At 40.7% G+C, this 13,868-nt stretch overlaps 4 protein-coding genes across 14 annotated transcripts; 2 read left to right on the top strand and 2 right to left on the bottom strand.

Moving 5' to 3' along the window:
- The first annotated feature begins 3,037 nt into the window (after positions 1 to 3,037).
- Positions 3,038 to 6,993, top strand: LOC111448804 (ribulose bisphosphate carboxylase/oxygenase activase, chloroplastic). Of its 9 annotated transcripts, XM_023088563.1 has the most exons (14): positions 3,041 to 3,360; positions 3,484 to 3,791; positions 3,869 to 3,974; positions 4,067 to 4,152; positions 4,672 to 5,144; positions 5,232 to 5,513; positions 5,586 to 5,639; positions 5,749 to 5,835; positions 5,925 to 5,978; positions 6,052 to 6,105; positions 6,200 to 6,250; positions 6,338 to 6,391; positions 6,473 to 6,619; positions 6,859 to 6,993. In XM_023088563.1, the coding sequence occupies exons 1-13, from the start codon at positions 3,316 to 3,318 to the stop codon at positions 6,598 to 6,600; spliced, it is 1,782 nt and encodes a 593-aa protein (XP_022944331.1). In that variant the 5' UTR covers positions 3,041 to 3,315; the 3' UTR covers positions 6,601 to 6,619; positions 6,859 to 6,993. The 9 variants fall into 9 exon arrangements, with proteins under 9 accessions (XP_022944327.1, XP_022944326.1, XP_022944333.1 ...); XM_023088559.1 differs by having other exon boundaries at positions 3,038 to 3,360; positions 5,232 to 5,639; positions 6,197 to 6,250; XM_023088561.1 differs by lacking the exon at positions 6,859 to 6,993 and having other exon boundaries at positions 5,928 to 5,978; positions 6,197 to 6,250; positions 6,473 to 6,781.
- A 106-nt stretch (positions 6,994 to 7,099) lies between these two features.
- Positions 7,100 to 9,709, bottom strand: LOC111448803 (pentatricopeptide repeat-containing protein At1g11290, chloroplastic-like). Its single transcript, XM_023088557.1, has one exon. The coding sequence runs from the start codon at positions 9,488 to 9,490 to the stop codon at positions 7,619 to 7,621; it is 1,872 nt and encodes a 623-aa protein (XP_022944325.1). The 5' UTR covers positions 9,491 to 9,709; the 3' UTR covers positions 7,100 to 7,618.
- A 174-nt stretch (positions 9,710 to 9,883) lies between these two features.
- LOC111449033 (pentatricopeptide repeat-containing protein At5g59600) lies at positions 9,884 to 12,097 on the top strand. Its single transcript, XM_023088859.1, has one exon. The coding sequence runs from the start codon at positions 10,431 to 10,433 to the stop codon at positions 12,075 to 12,077; it is 1,647 nt and encodes a 548-aa protein (XP_022944627.1). The 5' UTR covers positions 9,884 to 10,430; the 3' UTR covers positions 12,078 to 12,097.
- Positions 12,098 to 12,225: 128 nt separating this feature from the next.
- Positions 12,226 to 13,545, bottom strand: LOC111449034 (transcription factor LUX-like). 3 transcript variants are annotated; one of them, XM_023088863.1, is made up of 2 exons: positions 12,806 to 13,545; positions 12,226 to 12,637 (listed from the first exon to the last, which is right to left on the bottom strand). In XM_023088863.1, the coding sequence occupies exons 1-2, from the start codon at positions 13,260 to 13,262 to the stop codon at positions 12,396 to 12,398; spliced, it is 699 nt and encodes a 232-aa protein (XP_022944631.1). In that variant the 5' UTR covers positions 13,263 to 13,545; the 3' UTR covers positions 12,226 to 12,395. The 3 variants fall into 3 exon arrangements, with proteins under 3 accessions (XP_022944631.1, XP_022944630.1, XP_022944629.1); XM_023088862.1 differs by having other exon boundaries at positions 12,226 to 13,127; positions 13,229 to 13,545; XM_023088861.1 differs by having other exon boundaries at positions 12,226 to 13,545.
- Positions 13,546 to 13,868: the final 323 nt, after the last annotated feature.

Genomic DNA, 13,868 nt, shown 5'->3' with positions numbered 1-13,868 from the left:
CCTCTTCGTGGGTATCTGGTAACCATGTATAGGATCCGATTGATTAGCCGATGTTTCAAAATTTAATAGATTCTGATTCTATTTGCCGATATTTCAAAATTTAACCGGTTCTCACTCGTTGATCAGTTAAAGAGTTCTAATCACACTTAGTTCCTCAACTGGAACCTTGTTCCTCAATTAGAGGGTTCTAATGTAAGTAATGAAGTAGTGAGTTTAATGCTTAATGATTCACCTCGTATGATTCATCGTTGTTTAGAATGATCTTCGTTATACTTACAAAGTCATTCCATTCAAGTTTTCAATCTTGTTTATCGACAATTGGAGAAAGCAACAAAATTGGATGAACCAGATACACAGATTGTTTGTGAGTGCCTTATTGTGTGATCTGATTTGAGAATCTTGAGCAGCATAACGTTCAATGGCGAAATCGGATTCATGATGGAGACTTGAAAGTAGAGAACAAATTACAAGAAATGACCGAGAGAAATGAGTTGAACAGGAACGAAGTGGAAACGAAGCGGCTGTTAGATTAGGAGCAGGAAGTGTGAGAGATTTCCCGCGTTACAATTTATCAATAATACAACATGAAACCAGAAGCATTCGTGGAGATCTTAATCCAAGCGGCGACACACACACACACACACACACACACACACACATACTGTACATGGATTTACGTAGAGCATAAACCGCGAGACTCGATCCAGCCATCATCTTCTCACGGCGTGCTACTGGTTATGATGCACTTCGATTGAAAGAAAGTAAACAGAGTGGAAGGATCGGCGTATGTCGCAGCCACCGCCGGATGTTGCCAGCCACCAGGAGATGCGAAAACTATACCTCTTTGATCGCCATTTCCGCCGCTGTTTACACCATTTCCGTTCGCCAACATTCTATTTCCCTCAGTATCAGGAAAAGGCTGTGGCGACGAAGGGAGCGGCGAAAGCAGAGGAAGAACCGTCTTCGAATAAGTTTCGGTACCAACAGAAGGCATTGAGACACTCGAAAGCTGATCGAGATAAAGACCGGCCGGCGCCTGCTTCTGCAACCTGGTCGGAGGTTTAGGTATTCTGCCTCCGCGGTCGTTGTCCATTGCTGCTCTGAGGAAATCAACGACAGCAGATTGATTTGCATTCATTGGAAGAGAAATATAGGGCACAAAGAAGATCGTTGGTTATGAAGGTGAATGGTCAGAAATCCTGAATCCAAATTCCATTTCATAATGTTGAGAACGGCTGGTAAAATGTAACGATCATTAGGTACGCTTTTAACCCTCTGTCTTTATTTAGCAATTCTTCTGAACGTTTTTAGGGTTTCAACCAATTACTTTTTCCATTCCTGAAGAACAGGATCATGAGTTTAAGCCCTTCAATGCTGGCCTTTGAACTGAAACATCCCTCTTTTTAATACTTTTTACCAAAAAAATAGCAAATTAAAGATAAGAAAAGTATTGCATTTTCTTCTTTTTCTTTATTTTCTTGAATCTGTTACTTTCCATTAAGGTAGGGGCACACCAAAACTTGCTGCAAAATTAATTTGGCTTCCATATATGCAAATTTGTTCCAAGAAAAAATATTTGCAACTAGGATGCATTTTTTGGGTACTTTTTTCTGCCTATGGAGATATTTTAATGCAATTGTCTGTTGACTACTTTATATCTATCTCACTTATATAAAACAAGAACGGCTATATTGTCCTTTTGAGCTTTCTCTCTCGGGCTTCTGTCTTTAAAACGTGTTTGCTAGGAGAGGTTTCCACCCCCTGTAAAGAATGTTTTGTTCTCCTCTCTAATCGATGTGGGTCCCCTCAATCTCCACCCCCTTCAAGGTCCAGCGTCCTTGCTAGCATATCGCCCGGTGTCTGACTTTGATACTAAATAGCCAAGTCCACTGCAAGCACATATTGTTCTGTTTGTGATTTCCCTTTTGGGCTTCAAGTTTTTAAGACCTGTCTGCTCGGGAGAGTTTCACACCCTATACATAATGCTTCGTTTTCTCTTCAATCGATGACCTCTCACAAACAACTTTCCCATACATGTCGCCCAATCATGAGGCCTCATAATTTCTGTCATCATTGTGGTATATTGGCCACTGGCGTTGGTGATCCAACAGCTATGTACAGAATTATGGGCCGATGATCAGTCTGGCTCGTAGTTTCATTCCTCTCCTTACCCACTTTGTACAAGTGGATGGAGAATTATCATTCAGTGCCACAGCCATCTGTTCATATGAGACATCGTAGCTTTGGGATTTTCCAAGCAACTTTCCCTAAATTCATCCTCTCTTCTTTCTGATTTCATTTTCTCCTTTATCTGTTCTTTTTCTGCTGAGGGGGTTAGCTGGGATTCTTTCTTCTTACCCGTTTCTAGTTATCTCCATCATATCCTCCTGACTAATGAACTGTAATCTCCATGAAAAACAAGAACTAATTATGCAGTAATTGGACTACGTTTTTGCTGGTTTCCAACTTTCAATTACTTGGCTTTGAGCTAAATCTGTAACTGATGCAGGGGGTTTTAGTTTTATGGCAATGAATCCGTAAAGAATTGACCAAAAACACAGTTCCCTACAAAGTCGTATAGAAATCCATCCCAAGAACCCTAGTAAACTCTCAATCAAGAGAAAACACTCATAACTTCAATGATGGGAAGTTTCAAAGATTTACAGCCTTACAAGAATAATGGAAAATAGGGTTAAATCCTAATTACTAATTGACATAGTAATTAACTCAAGTTCACAATTTAGCTAAATTATTTAACTAAATAAAACTAAACTAACTCATATTTTCTTCCTACATGAGTAACTATTTAAGTATCTCCAAGGGATAAAGAGATAAGGAGTGCTTGTATGTGGCACATCGAGTCCCCCGATTTTTGTTCATATTTTTGTTTTATCTGGCACAGGGCTTTTTAGATAACTCTGAATTATTCATGGGTTTTTGCTTAGTGGAACGGGCCATATTGTATGGAGAAAGTTTGTGGATTCAGTATTATGTAGAAGCGAAAATATAAGAGCTCTGTTTTTTGTTTTTTATTTTCACATCCGCTTTTTACGTGGTGCAGATGGAAGCTCAAATCCCAACCTCAACGGTCGCTTTAGATTAAGCAGATTTGAGAATCATGTTTTGTTAGTAATTTTACTGAACGGTCGCCTTTGTTTGCCACGTGTGTGGTTGTGAATGCCTAAAGTCTCTCAAGAGTTCATCAATTTCAAAGAGCTCGAGATGATTCACTTGATTGTTCATCTATTTTGAGAGGAGGGTACAAGGTTGCTGCTAGAATTTCACTTCTTCACACCCTCCTAAGCCCTTAGTTCCATGGCTGCCACGGTTTCAACCATTGGAGCTGTTAATAGAACAACGGTACTGTTTCTTCCCGCCAAGTCTTTTGTGTTATTTGACGGAGATTACCAATTTATTTAACAATTTCTTCTTTTTTTCTCTCTGGGTTTCATCTTTCAATCTTGAATCTCATGTTATATGCAGTTAAACAACAGTAACTATGGAGGTTTAGTGCCGAACTCAGCGTTCTTGGGCAGCAGGTTGAAGGTCAGTTCCAAATCCACCACCTCAAAAATGGTGATTGGAAACTTCAAGATTGTTGCTGAGTATAATGAGGAGAAGCAAACCGAGAAGGACAAATGGCGAGGCCTTGCTTTTGATACTTCTGATGACCAGCAAGACATTACCAGAGGGAAGGGATTGGCGGATCCCCTTTTCCAAGCTCCCATGGGGACAGGAACTCACAATGCTGTCTTGAGTTCATATGAATACGTTAGTGCTGGACTTCGACAGTAAGTGTTCAAATAGAATTTTGCAGTTTGTTTGAACATTCTTATGCGAGCTTACTTGAAGTATTACAATGTTTCAGATACAACTTCGACAATAATATGGATGGATTTTACATAGCTCCAGCTTTCATGGACAAACTTATGGTTCACATTGTCAAAAACTTCATGAACCTGCCAAACATTAAGGTTAAAAATACAGCTCGATGTTCGACACACGATATAGTTCGTCCATGTTTGTCTTTCAGTGCTAACTGCTAACCTTCTTGGATGCATTTTAGGTTCCTCTCATTCTGGGTATTTGGGGAGGTAAAGGACAAGGAAAATCTTTTCAGTGTGAACTTGTATTTGCCAAGATGGGAATCAAGTAAGTTCAAAACCCAGCTAGTTCTGAGGAAGTTGTTTGGAGGGCCAACTGAACAACTGAACTAAGTATATTGTGAACAACTGAACTAAGTTCAAAACTCAGCGAGGACACTGACACTCGTTCCCCTCTCCAATCGATGTGGGATCTCACAGGTTTGGTAAAGATGATGACAAGAGGTTAGATTTGGTTGATTTGGTTGAGATGGTCTTCTGGATTTGGTATTTTGTTCGAAAGAAACACTTAAGGATCGAGTTTAATGCATACTACATTGTATTAGGGTATTTGAGCTCGATGACAAGGGTGAGTTTCAGATGACTTTTGAGAGAGCTTTGGGAGTGCTCTATCGAAAAGAGTGATTATAGAAAGACTTATTGTGACTAGAAAACACCTAAACTCACACTGCAAATTCTAAGATCATCCAGACTTAGTTCAGTTGGCCCTACAAATCTCTGAACATATTTCTTCTTCTCACTGATATATTGTTGGTCTTAATTTTGTTTAGTTATGATGAAATTTCAGCCCTATTATGATGAGTGCTGGGGAATTAGAAAGTGGGAATGCAGGAGAGCCAGCAAAATTGATCAGGCAAAGATACAGAGAGGCGGCTGATATTATCAAGAAAGGGAAGATGAGTTGCCTATTTATCAACGATCTTGATGCTGGAGCTGGAAGGTTTGGTGGAGCCACACAGTACACAGTGAATAACCAGATGGTAAATGCTACTCTTATGAACATTGCTGACAACCCAACCAATGTGCAGCTACCAGGCTTATACAACAAAGAAGAAAATCCCAGAGTTCCCATCATAGTAACTGGTAATGACTTCTCAACTTTATATGCACCCCTCATTCGTGATGGTCGCATGGACAAATTCTATTGGGCTCCAACTCGTGAAGATCGTATCGGTATTTGCACTGGAATCTTTAGGACTGACGGTGTACCGACAGAGGACATTGTCAAACTCGTCGACACCTTCCCGGGGCAGTCGATCGGTAAGCCTCACTAACTTGGTTCAGCTGAAATAGAACATTTCTGAACGGAAGAAGAATATTGACTTGCATAAACCAATCATTTTGCAGACTTCTTTGGTGCTTTGAGAGCTCGAGTTTATGACAATGAAGTGAGAAAGTGGGCTGCCGGTGTTGGAGTTGAGAGCATTGGAAAAAATCTTGTAAACTCAAAGGAAGGCCCCCCAACTTTTAATCAACCAAAGATGACACTAGAAAAGCTACTAGGATATGGCAACATGCTCATCATGGAACAGGAGAACGTGAAGAGGGTTAAATTGGCTGACAAGTATTTGAAAGAAGCTGCTCTTGGAGATGCAAATGAGGACGTTGTTCAGTTTGAAACTTCTCAGGGTAAGCAACTTTTACATTCAAACTCGTTTCTCCATAATTTGTTTTTTGATTGTTCTTTTTACAATTTTGAAGAAGTTGTTCTTGAAGATGCAACTGAAAATGTTGTTCAGTCAGAGACTTCTAATGGTAAGCAACTCTTGAATCCAAAGTCATGTCTGGATCCTTTGTTTCTTGAAATTGAATCTAAACTCATTTCTCTTTAATCTGCATATTTTTTGTTTTTTCAATGTTAAAGAAGCTGCTCTTGTGAATGCAAATGAAGATACTGTTGAGGTTCTTAAAGATACAAATGAGGATGTTGCTCAGTCAGGAACTTCTTATGGTTGGAAACTTCTACATTCAAAGTCATGTCTTGATCATTTGGTTTCTGAAATTTAATCTTACATTAACTATTCTTCTTTCAATCTTTAGAAGTTTCTCTTGGAGATGCAAACGAGGATGCTGTTCAGTCAAAAACTTCTTATGGTAAGCCACCATTGATCATCTGCATTATGAAATTTAATCTAAATTAAATTTTTTTTTTTGTTCGATTTCAAAGACGTTGCTGTCGAAGATGCAACTGAGGAGGATGTTGTTCAGTCAGGAAACTCTGGTAGGCAAATTTTACATTTAAAATCATATCTTGATTATTGTTCTATGAAAACTAATCTACATTAATCGTTATTTTCTTTCCAATTTACAAGAAGTGGCTCTTATAGATGCAAATGAGGATGTTTTTCAGTCGGGAACTTCTAATGGTAGGCAACTTTTACGTCCAAAATCATCTTGATCATTTGTTGTCTAAATCCTAGCCTAAATTAATTATTCCTTCTTCATTTTAAAAGAAGCTGCTCCTGTAATTGCAAACGAGGATGTTGTTCAGACTGGAACTTCTTATGGTAGGGAAATTTTACAATTAAAGTCTGTCTATATCATTTGTTTTTTTATGTATAATCTTGATTTCTTTTTCAATTTTAAAGAATCAATGGGGGAAGAGGAACGCAACAAGTTAATATCACTGTTCCTGAAGGCTGTACAGATTCATCTGCTAAAGACTATGTCCCAACACTCAGATTCGGCAACAAAAGCTTCCAGCACTGACTCTTAGGAATTTTCTACATGTACTGGTATATATATACAAATGCGTTTTAATGAAGCAAATACTTTTGAGTTGCTTTTTCTCTAGTTATGTAAATCGTTACTGTTATAAAACTTCACTGAAACCGTTGTATCAATTGAATGATAGACAAAATTGGCAGTCATGAAGGTAATTCCAATCCATTTCTTAAGAAACTTCTACATAAGAATTTCTAGCATTTACATCTTTACTGAACGAAACAGTACCTCATTTAATCTTCCAATGCAGGCGATGATTTCAGCAGTAACTTCCTCTGCATTTCTTGTTTGAAACTTGGAAGATTCTTATTCCAACAAAACCATTCTGGAGGAAGGAATGTTTTTCTCTGTGAATTTTTAATATGCTTCAGCTCCAGACGTTCCCTTTTCAGTTTGGAGAAGCTGGAAGGGTGTTCTTTGAGGACCACATTACTGGTTCTTCTCCTTTCTCTTACAAGCAACTATATATATTGATTTGTTCACCAAAATGATGCACAGTCTCCTGGCCAGTAATTTCTCTTTCTGTAGGCTTGGAAATTCTGAAATTTTGGTTCAATTGTTTGAATTTCTACTAATTTTCTTGGTCTTCCAATGTCAAGTCCCCCTTCTCACTAAGCATGGTTTCAGAGCCTTCTCCTGCATACCATAGCCTTATTCTGTGATTTACCTGAACAAAAAATGTGGTAAAGAGAACCAGAGATGGATTTTTTGTGTACTTTTCCTCCTTTAAGATCATGAAGTGAAATCCCCCATGTAGTTGATCTATCACAAATAAGTGAGTTTTGAATGAATACAGAGCTAGGAATCGTGTATATGTCGAATTCTTGACCACACCGTAGGTAACACTCGCAGGCATCGGATGAACCTTGTCCCGGGATCTAAGAGAATACACCTTAGAAATTGATCGTTGGGGAAGTTTAGCCATCAACCCCATTGGAGAAGGGTTTAAACTGTGAACCATTTGCTTCCTAGGAACATAATTTATGCTGAAAATTCTCCTTTTATTGAAGTCACATCCAACTGAAACCTGGGTTTTTCTTGACTCCTCTGTTGGACATTAGCCTCCTTATCCCAGCAGCATCATCCCAATAACCATCTCTCCCCAACACATTTGACAGCATGATGTAAGTAGCCGAGTCATGTGGATATAGTTCCAGAAGCTTTTTTGCAGTCCGAATGGCAATATCTTTATTCCCATGGACTAGGCAAGCACTCAGCAAAGCTTTGTAAATTGATATCCCTGGTTCTATAGGGATGTTTTCAATGAAAGCTTCAGCTTCGTGAAGATTTCCCGCTCGACCAAAAAGGTCGACTACTGTAGCGTAATGCTCCAGTTTTGGAGGTTCAAGCAATCTATTTCTCATCAAGTTGAAATATTCAAGTCCCTTGTCCAGCAAACCAACATGACTACATGCAGTGAGCACAGCAAGGAAGGAGGTATCATCTGGTTTGACTGATGTCCTCCTCATTTGCTCAAACAAGTCAATGACCTCTTCACCACAACCATGGTAAGCACATCCTGAAAGCAATGAATTCCATGATATTAAGTCATGCTCGTTCATCCTCGAGAACACTTTCTTTGAATCCCTGATAGCACCACATCTAGCATACATAGATACGAGACCATTTTGGACGAATAAATTTAGGCCATATCCAGTTTTATACACTAGACCATGAATTTGCTTTCCTTCTTCTAGAGCCGAACCTATCCCTATGGCCCTAAAAATGCTTGTAAATGTGAAAAAGTCTACATCGACATTTTCCCGCCTCATTTGAATGAAACATTCCAAAGCTTCCTCACCTATGCCCAAGTTAGAAAAACCAGCTAGAACAGCATTCCATGAAATCTGATCTGATATTGTAATGTTTGAGCAAACCTTCCTATAGTCTTCCAAGCTACTGCAACATTCTGAATATGCAGTAACAAGGGTAGCAGCTATATAGTTATGACTCTCGAACCCTTGCGCTATTACCCGGCAATGAATTTGCTTGCATTGATCAAAATGATGGGGACATGAAAATGAACTTAGCAAGCTATTATAAGTCATATAATTTGGTTTAAGATCCAGATGCAGCATTTCTCGCATCAAAACCATTGCCTCATGAGGTTGCTGATTCCGAGCATAACCAGTGATCATTGAAGTCCAAGTAAACACGTTTTTATCCGACATTATATCGAACACTCTCCTCGAGTCTTCGAGATTGCAACACTTGGAGTACATGTCAATTAACCCTGTACCCACAACAACATTAGACGAAAACCTTAGTTTCAAACTAACACCATGTAGTTGAGTTCCAAGCTTTCCAGCTTGTAACTGAGAGCAGCCCACAAGAACACCAGATAAACTGAAGGGGGTGGGTTCAATCCCCTGCTTTAGCATCTCTAAAAACCAAGTAATTGCCATTAAAGGACAGCCTGCTTGCAAATAACCAGTAACCAACGAATTCCAAGTGACTACATTTGGACACTGCATTTCATCGAACACCTTCTGGGCATTCGACATGGACCAACATTTACCATACATATCGACAAGAGCACTAGAAATATAAGGATTGAGAGAAAACCCGAGCTTGACAATGGCTGAGTGGACTTGAATTCCCAAGTCCAGAAGGCCGGATTTCGCGCAGGCGGATATGGTTTTACTGAGAATATGAGGGGTCGGAGGAGACCCATTTCGCAGTAATTGAACCAGGAATTGGATGTCGACATTCTCTGATAAATTCTGGTTTTGGCTAACGTTTTGAAGGCTGGGTTGGATGAAATCATCTTCGTAATCCTTGTGACTACAAGAAATCAAAGCTCTGAAACTTACGTGGTTTGATTTCCAGGAGGCCTTGAGAAAATGAGCAGCGCTTCGTAGGGGGCGAGTGGAGCAGTACATGGCCGCATGTTTCTTTAATCGAACCTCCGGCGTTGAACAAATTCTGAATGAAATTGGTTGAAGGCGGTCCAAATATCGAAGAACTAGTTGAGCTCAAGCCCACCACAAGGAAGGCTTCACAGGTCGACACGCCCACCTCGTGGATCGTCGATAATTCTGGCGGCAACTCGCTCCAAAGCCCAATCATGACAGCGATTCATTTCACGTAGACAATTGAGATTTTAGTAGGAATTTTAAGTTTAGTTTTCATTTTAATCTTAATACTTGAAAAGCCTTATATTGTTGCTCTTAAATTTGTAATCTAGTTTCCTAAAGTGTCTAAATATGTTGTGACATCCCACGTCAGTTTGAAAGGAGAATGAAGTATTCTTTAAAAGGGTGTGGAAACCTCGATTGAAGGGGGGTGAATTTGGGAGTTCCACATCGATTGAAGAAGGAAACGAATGCAAGCAAGGACACTAGGCCCCGAAGAGGGGTAAATTGTGAAATCGAGATCTCACGTCGAAAGAAAAAAATAGAAATTCAAATCCGTTCATACTCAATTTACACCTCTGTGGGCAGCTGCAGTTATGAAGAGTATAAAATCACAGTTTATGGCCAAATATTGGGAATCACAACCAAATTATATATGCCATATATGTTGCCTTCTCCAAAGACCATGAAAGGCTGCATTTTAAATTTCCATGGTGATGCTATAAAAGCCTAAATCCTTCTTCAACTTCAAAAGCGTGGCTTCCATCTCCTCGATATTCTCCTTCATACTACTGCTGCTCTTACTGGTTTGAATGCGCCACAAAGATCTTCCTCCGCTATGTCAGGTAACTAGATTCCAAGCTCTGAGGTGCTGACAGCGGCTAGCTGAAGAACCGGCGACAGGGTATTGAACATTTTAGTTTTCTGCATAAAATTACTCATTTACCGTGCCTTCGTCGAATCTGGGATGCTCTCTCTTGCCGGCGGCGCTGCATTTCTCAGGGCTACGAACAGATTTCCGGCCATCCGCCGCGGGTTTTTTTGTTCCTCATCCGATGAGTATATTAAGCTCATCGAGACGTATGGACGCGATCGAGAACTGAACTTCGGGAGGTTACTTCACGCTCGATTGATCATCAACGGACTAGCTCGTTTGACACATTTTGCTGCGAAGCTCATAGCCTTCTACGCTGCGTGTGGAAAAATCAACGATGCACGGGAAGTGTTCGACAAAATTCCCCAAACAAATCCCCGCCGGTGGATTGTCTTGATTGGGGCCTATTCTCGTTATGGGTTTTACACAGAAGCTCTGAGTGTATTTTGTGAGCTGCAGAGACAAGGCTCCAGGCCTAGCGAGTACATCATTCCCAGTGTCTTGAAAGCATGTGGTCACCTCTCCGACATCCTCACAGGGAGAAAATTGCATGCGTTAATCCTCAAATACTCATTTGAATCCGATGCTTATGTCTGCAGTGCGTTGATAGATATGTATGCAAAAAGTGGACAGGTTGAGAAGGCTCGGCGAGTGTTTGAATCAATGGCTGGGAAGGATTTGGTGGCATTGAACGCCATGGTTTCTGGCTATGCCCACCATGGACTGGCAGAGGAAGCTCTGAATCTGGTGGAGAAGATGCAAGTATTGGGTGTAAAACCCAATTTGGTGACTTGGAACACTTTGGTTACAGGCTTTTCTCAGATGGATGAGGAAGAAATGGTTCATGAGATTTTCAAAGAGATGGAAGCCAATGGGATAGAACCAGATGTAGTGTCTTGGACATCTGTGATATCTGGGTTTGTACAGAACTTCAGAAATGAGGAAGCTTTTGGAACATTTAGAAGGATGTTGAATGCTGGGCTATGCCCAACTTCTGCTACAATCAGTAGCCTTTTGCCTGCTTGTGCATCGGCGGGGAATGGGCGACGTGGGAAGGAGATTCATGGATATGCTCTGGTTCTTGGAGTTGAAAAGGATGTCTATGTGAGGACTGCCCTGGTTGATATGTATGCAAAATGTGGCTATTTTTATGAAGCAGGGATGCTATTTTGGAGGATGTCTGAAAGGAATTCAGCTACTTGGAACTCCATGATTTTTGGGTATGCAAATCATGGATATTGCAGTGAAGCAATAGAGCTTTTCCATCAGATGAAGGATAATGATGAGAAGAAACTTGATCATCTGACATTTACAGCAGTTCTCACTGCTTGCGCCCATGCTGGGATGGTTGATCTAGGGAAGAGTTTGTTCCAATTGATGCAAACTAAACATGGTATTGTTCCTAGAGTAGAGCACTATGCCTGTATGGTCGACGTATTCGGTCGGGCGGGGAAGCTGGCGGAGGCTTACGATATTATCAAGACGATGCCGGTTGAGCCAGATTTATATGTATGGGGAGCTTTATTAGGTGCATGTAGGAAGCATGGAGAAATTGAACTAGCTGAGGAAGCAGCCAAACATTTAGCAAAGTTGGAACCTGGGAGTGTTGGGAACAGCTTACTATTGTCTGATCTGTATGCTAATGCAGGCAGTTGGGGACATGTTGTGAAGCTGAAGAGTATGATGAAGAAGAGGAAGCTCAAGAAATTTCCTGGGTGCAGTTGGATAGCCACAGCTTAGGAAAACCTTTCTAAAGGACATGAAGAACAGGTCTATTATAACTGCAAACTGACATGTTCTTCGAGTTCTTCATCTTTCTTGAGGGAAAAGAGATACTAAAAGTGAAATTAAGCTGAGTGTAGGTTGTAATTCATCAGAGAGAACCCAATAAACAGAATCTAATTCATTCAATCTTTTCACAACAGACTCTAATTTAAGCATGCTCCATTGAAGATCGAAATGAGAGATTCTCAAACTTCGTTTATCATTTCAACTTTGGATTAGGAGCACATTGAAAGTAAGGCGCAATTAAAGCTTACTTGTCAGTTGTCATTTCAATCAATTATGCTGCCCTTTCGTGCTACACGAGTGGGTCGGTACAGTGCTCAGGTTAACCATCAGCATGCCTGTATGACTAAGACCGTGGCCGTGAGCTCCCATACTATATAACATCATAGGCATCATCGGAGATGGCGCATAAGTCATCGGAAAAGTAGATGGAAAATAGCCGTTTCCTTGTGAATCGGCACTGGGAGCAGAATCATGTGAGTTCTGTGTCGCCTCGTCAGTCGTTGAGGATGGTTGTGTCCTCTTCAAGTAAAGTCGATACTTCTGAAGATGACTGGCAACGTTCTCGCGAGTCAATCCCTCGACATTCATCAATCGCATAATGGCTTTGGGAGCTGCTTCTTTGAGCCCTAGATGAGAAACCACGTCCACGAACCGTTTGTGCAATTGCGGAGTCCATGCAACCCTCGGCCGCTTCAAGGTTCGAGCCAATGCCGCATCCTCGATCGAGCTCTCCCCCCGAGGCGCAGAATTTGCCTCTTTAAAACAATCAATCCTCCTCAATTTCCGCGAATCGGATCTCAACTCATCTAGATTTATCACCTCGTCCGATTCAATCATCGCGGCGTCTTCCCCCCGCGTCTGATCGTAATTAAGCTCGAAACCTCTGTATCCTTCCGATTGTCCGTCGCAAATATTCAATATCGTCGTCTTCGACGCCGACTTAACATCAGATATACTCCGATGAGGTTCCATCAAAATCCTGAACGCCGAAGCCAGTTCCTGCGATACCAGCGATTGAGAAAGAGGCGTTAATTTTTCTGCGTCGGGGAGGCCATCCTCCCACTGAAAAACTCTTTCATCGCCATTTATACAACCATTACCATCACCAAATCGGCACTCTCTCTTCTTCTCCATAACAAATTTACAGATGCAGATTCTCTTGTTCTTCGATTCCACCACAAACAGGATCAGAAATGTCAGTAATCAGCCAACCAAATCGAGAGGTATTAGCGTAACTTACTCGAATCTTGAAGTCAGCAAGGACGGTGATAAGATCGATTGATAGATTGTTCGTATCGAAGAATGTGGTTGGAAGGCGGGAAAATCAGAGAAAATGTGAGCGGAAAGGGAACACTGTCTCATAGGGAAAGAAGAAGGTCGGAACTCGGAAGGAGGCGATTCGGTGAGATATTTTTCGGACGCTGAAATATCGCTCTCTTTTCATTATCTACTTCTACTCGCTAGAATTCAGTCGTAAATGTACTCGCTACGGATTCTAGACACGTGGACTTAGTGAATCATGGCCCTCATGATTCAACGGTTGAGATTAAATGACAGCCAACCGCGTGATGGACTGACACCTGGAGCGTGCCTTACATTGGTTGACGAGCACTGGTCAAGTCAATTCTCAAAGGTAGTATAGTAATTTAAAGAACTTTAATAAAAACATTCTTGCGTTTTGTTTTTTTTTTTTTTTCCTTTAAAAAAAATACTTTTGAATTTTAAATTTTAAAATTACTT

This window comes from Cucurbita moschata, unplaced genomic scaffold (assembly GCF_002738365.1).
Source record: "Cucurbita moschata cultivar Rifu unplaced genomic scaffold, Cmos_1.0 Cmo_Scf00010, whole genome shotgun sequence".
Lineage (NCBI taxonomy): Eukaryota > Viridiplantae > Streptophyta > Magnoliopsida > Cucurbitales > Cucurbitaceae > Cucurbita > Cucurbita moschata.
Note: the sequence above shows the minus strand (reverse complement) of the source record. Positions and strands in the feature narration are given on the sequence as shown.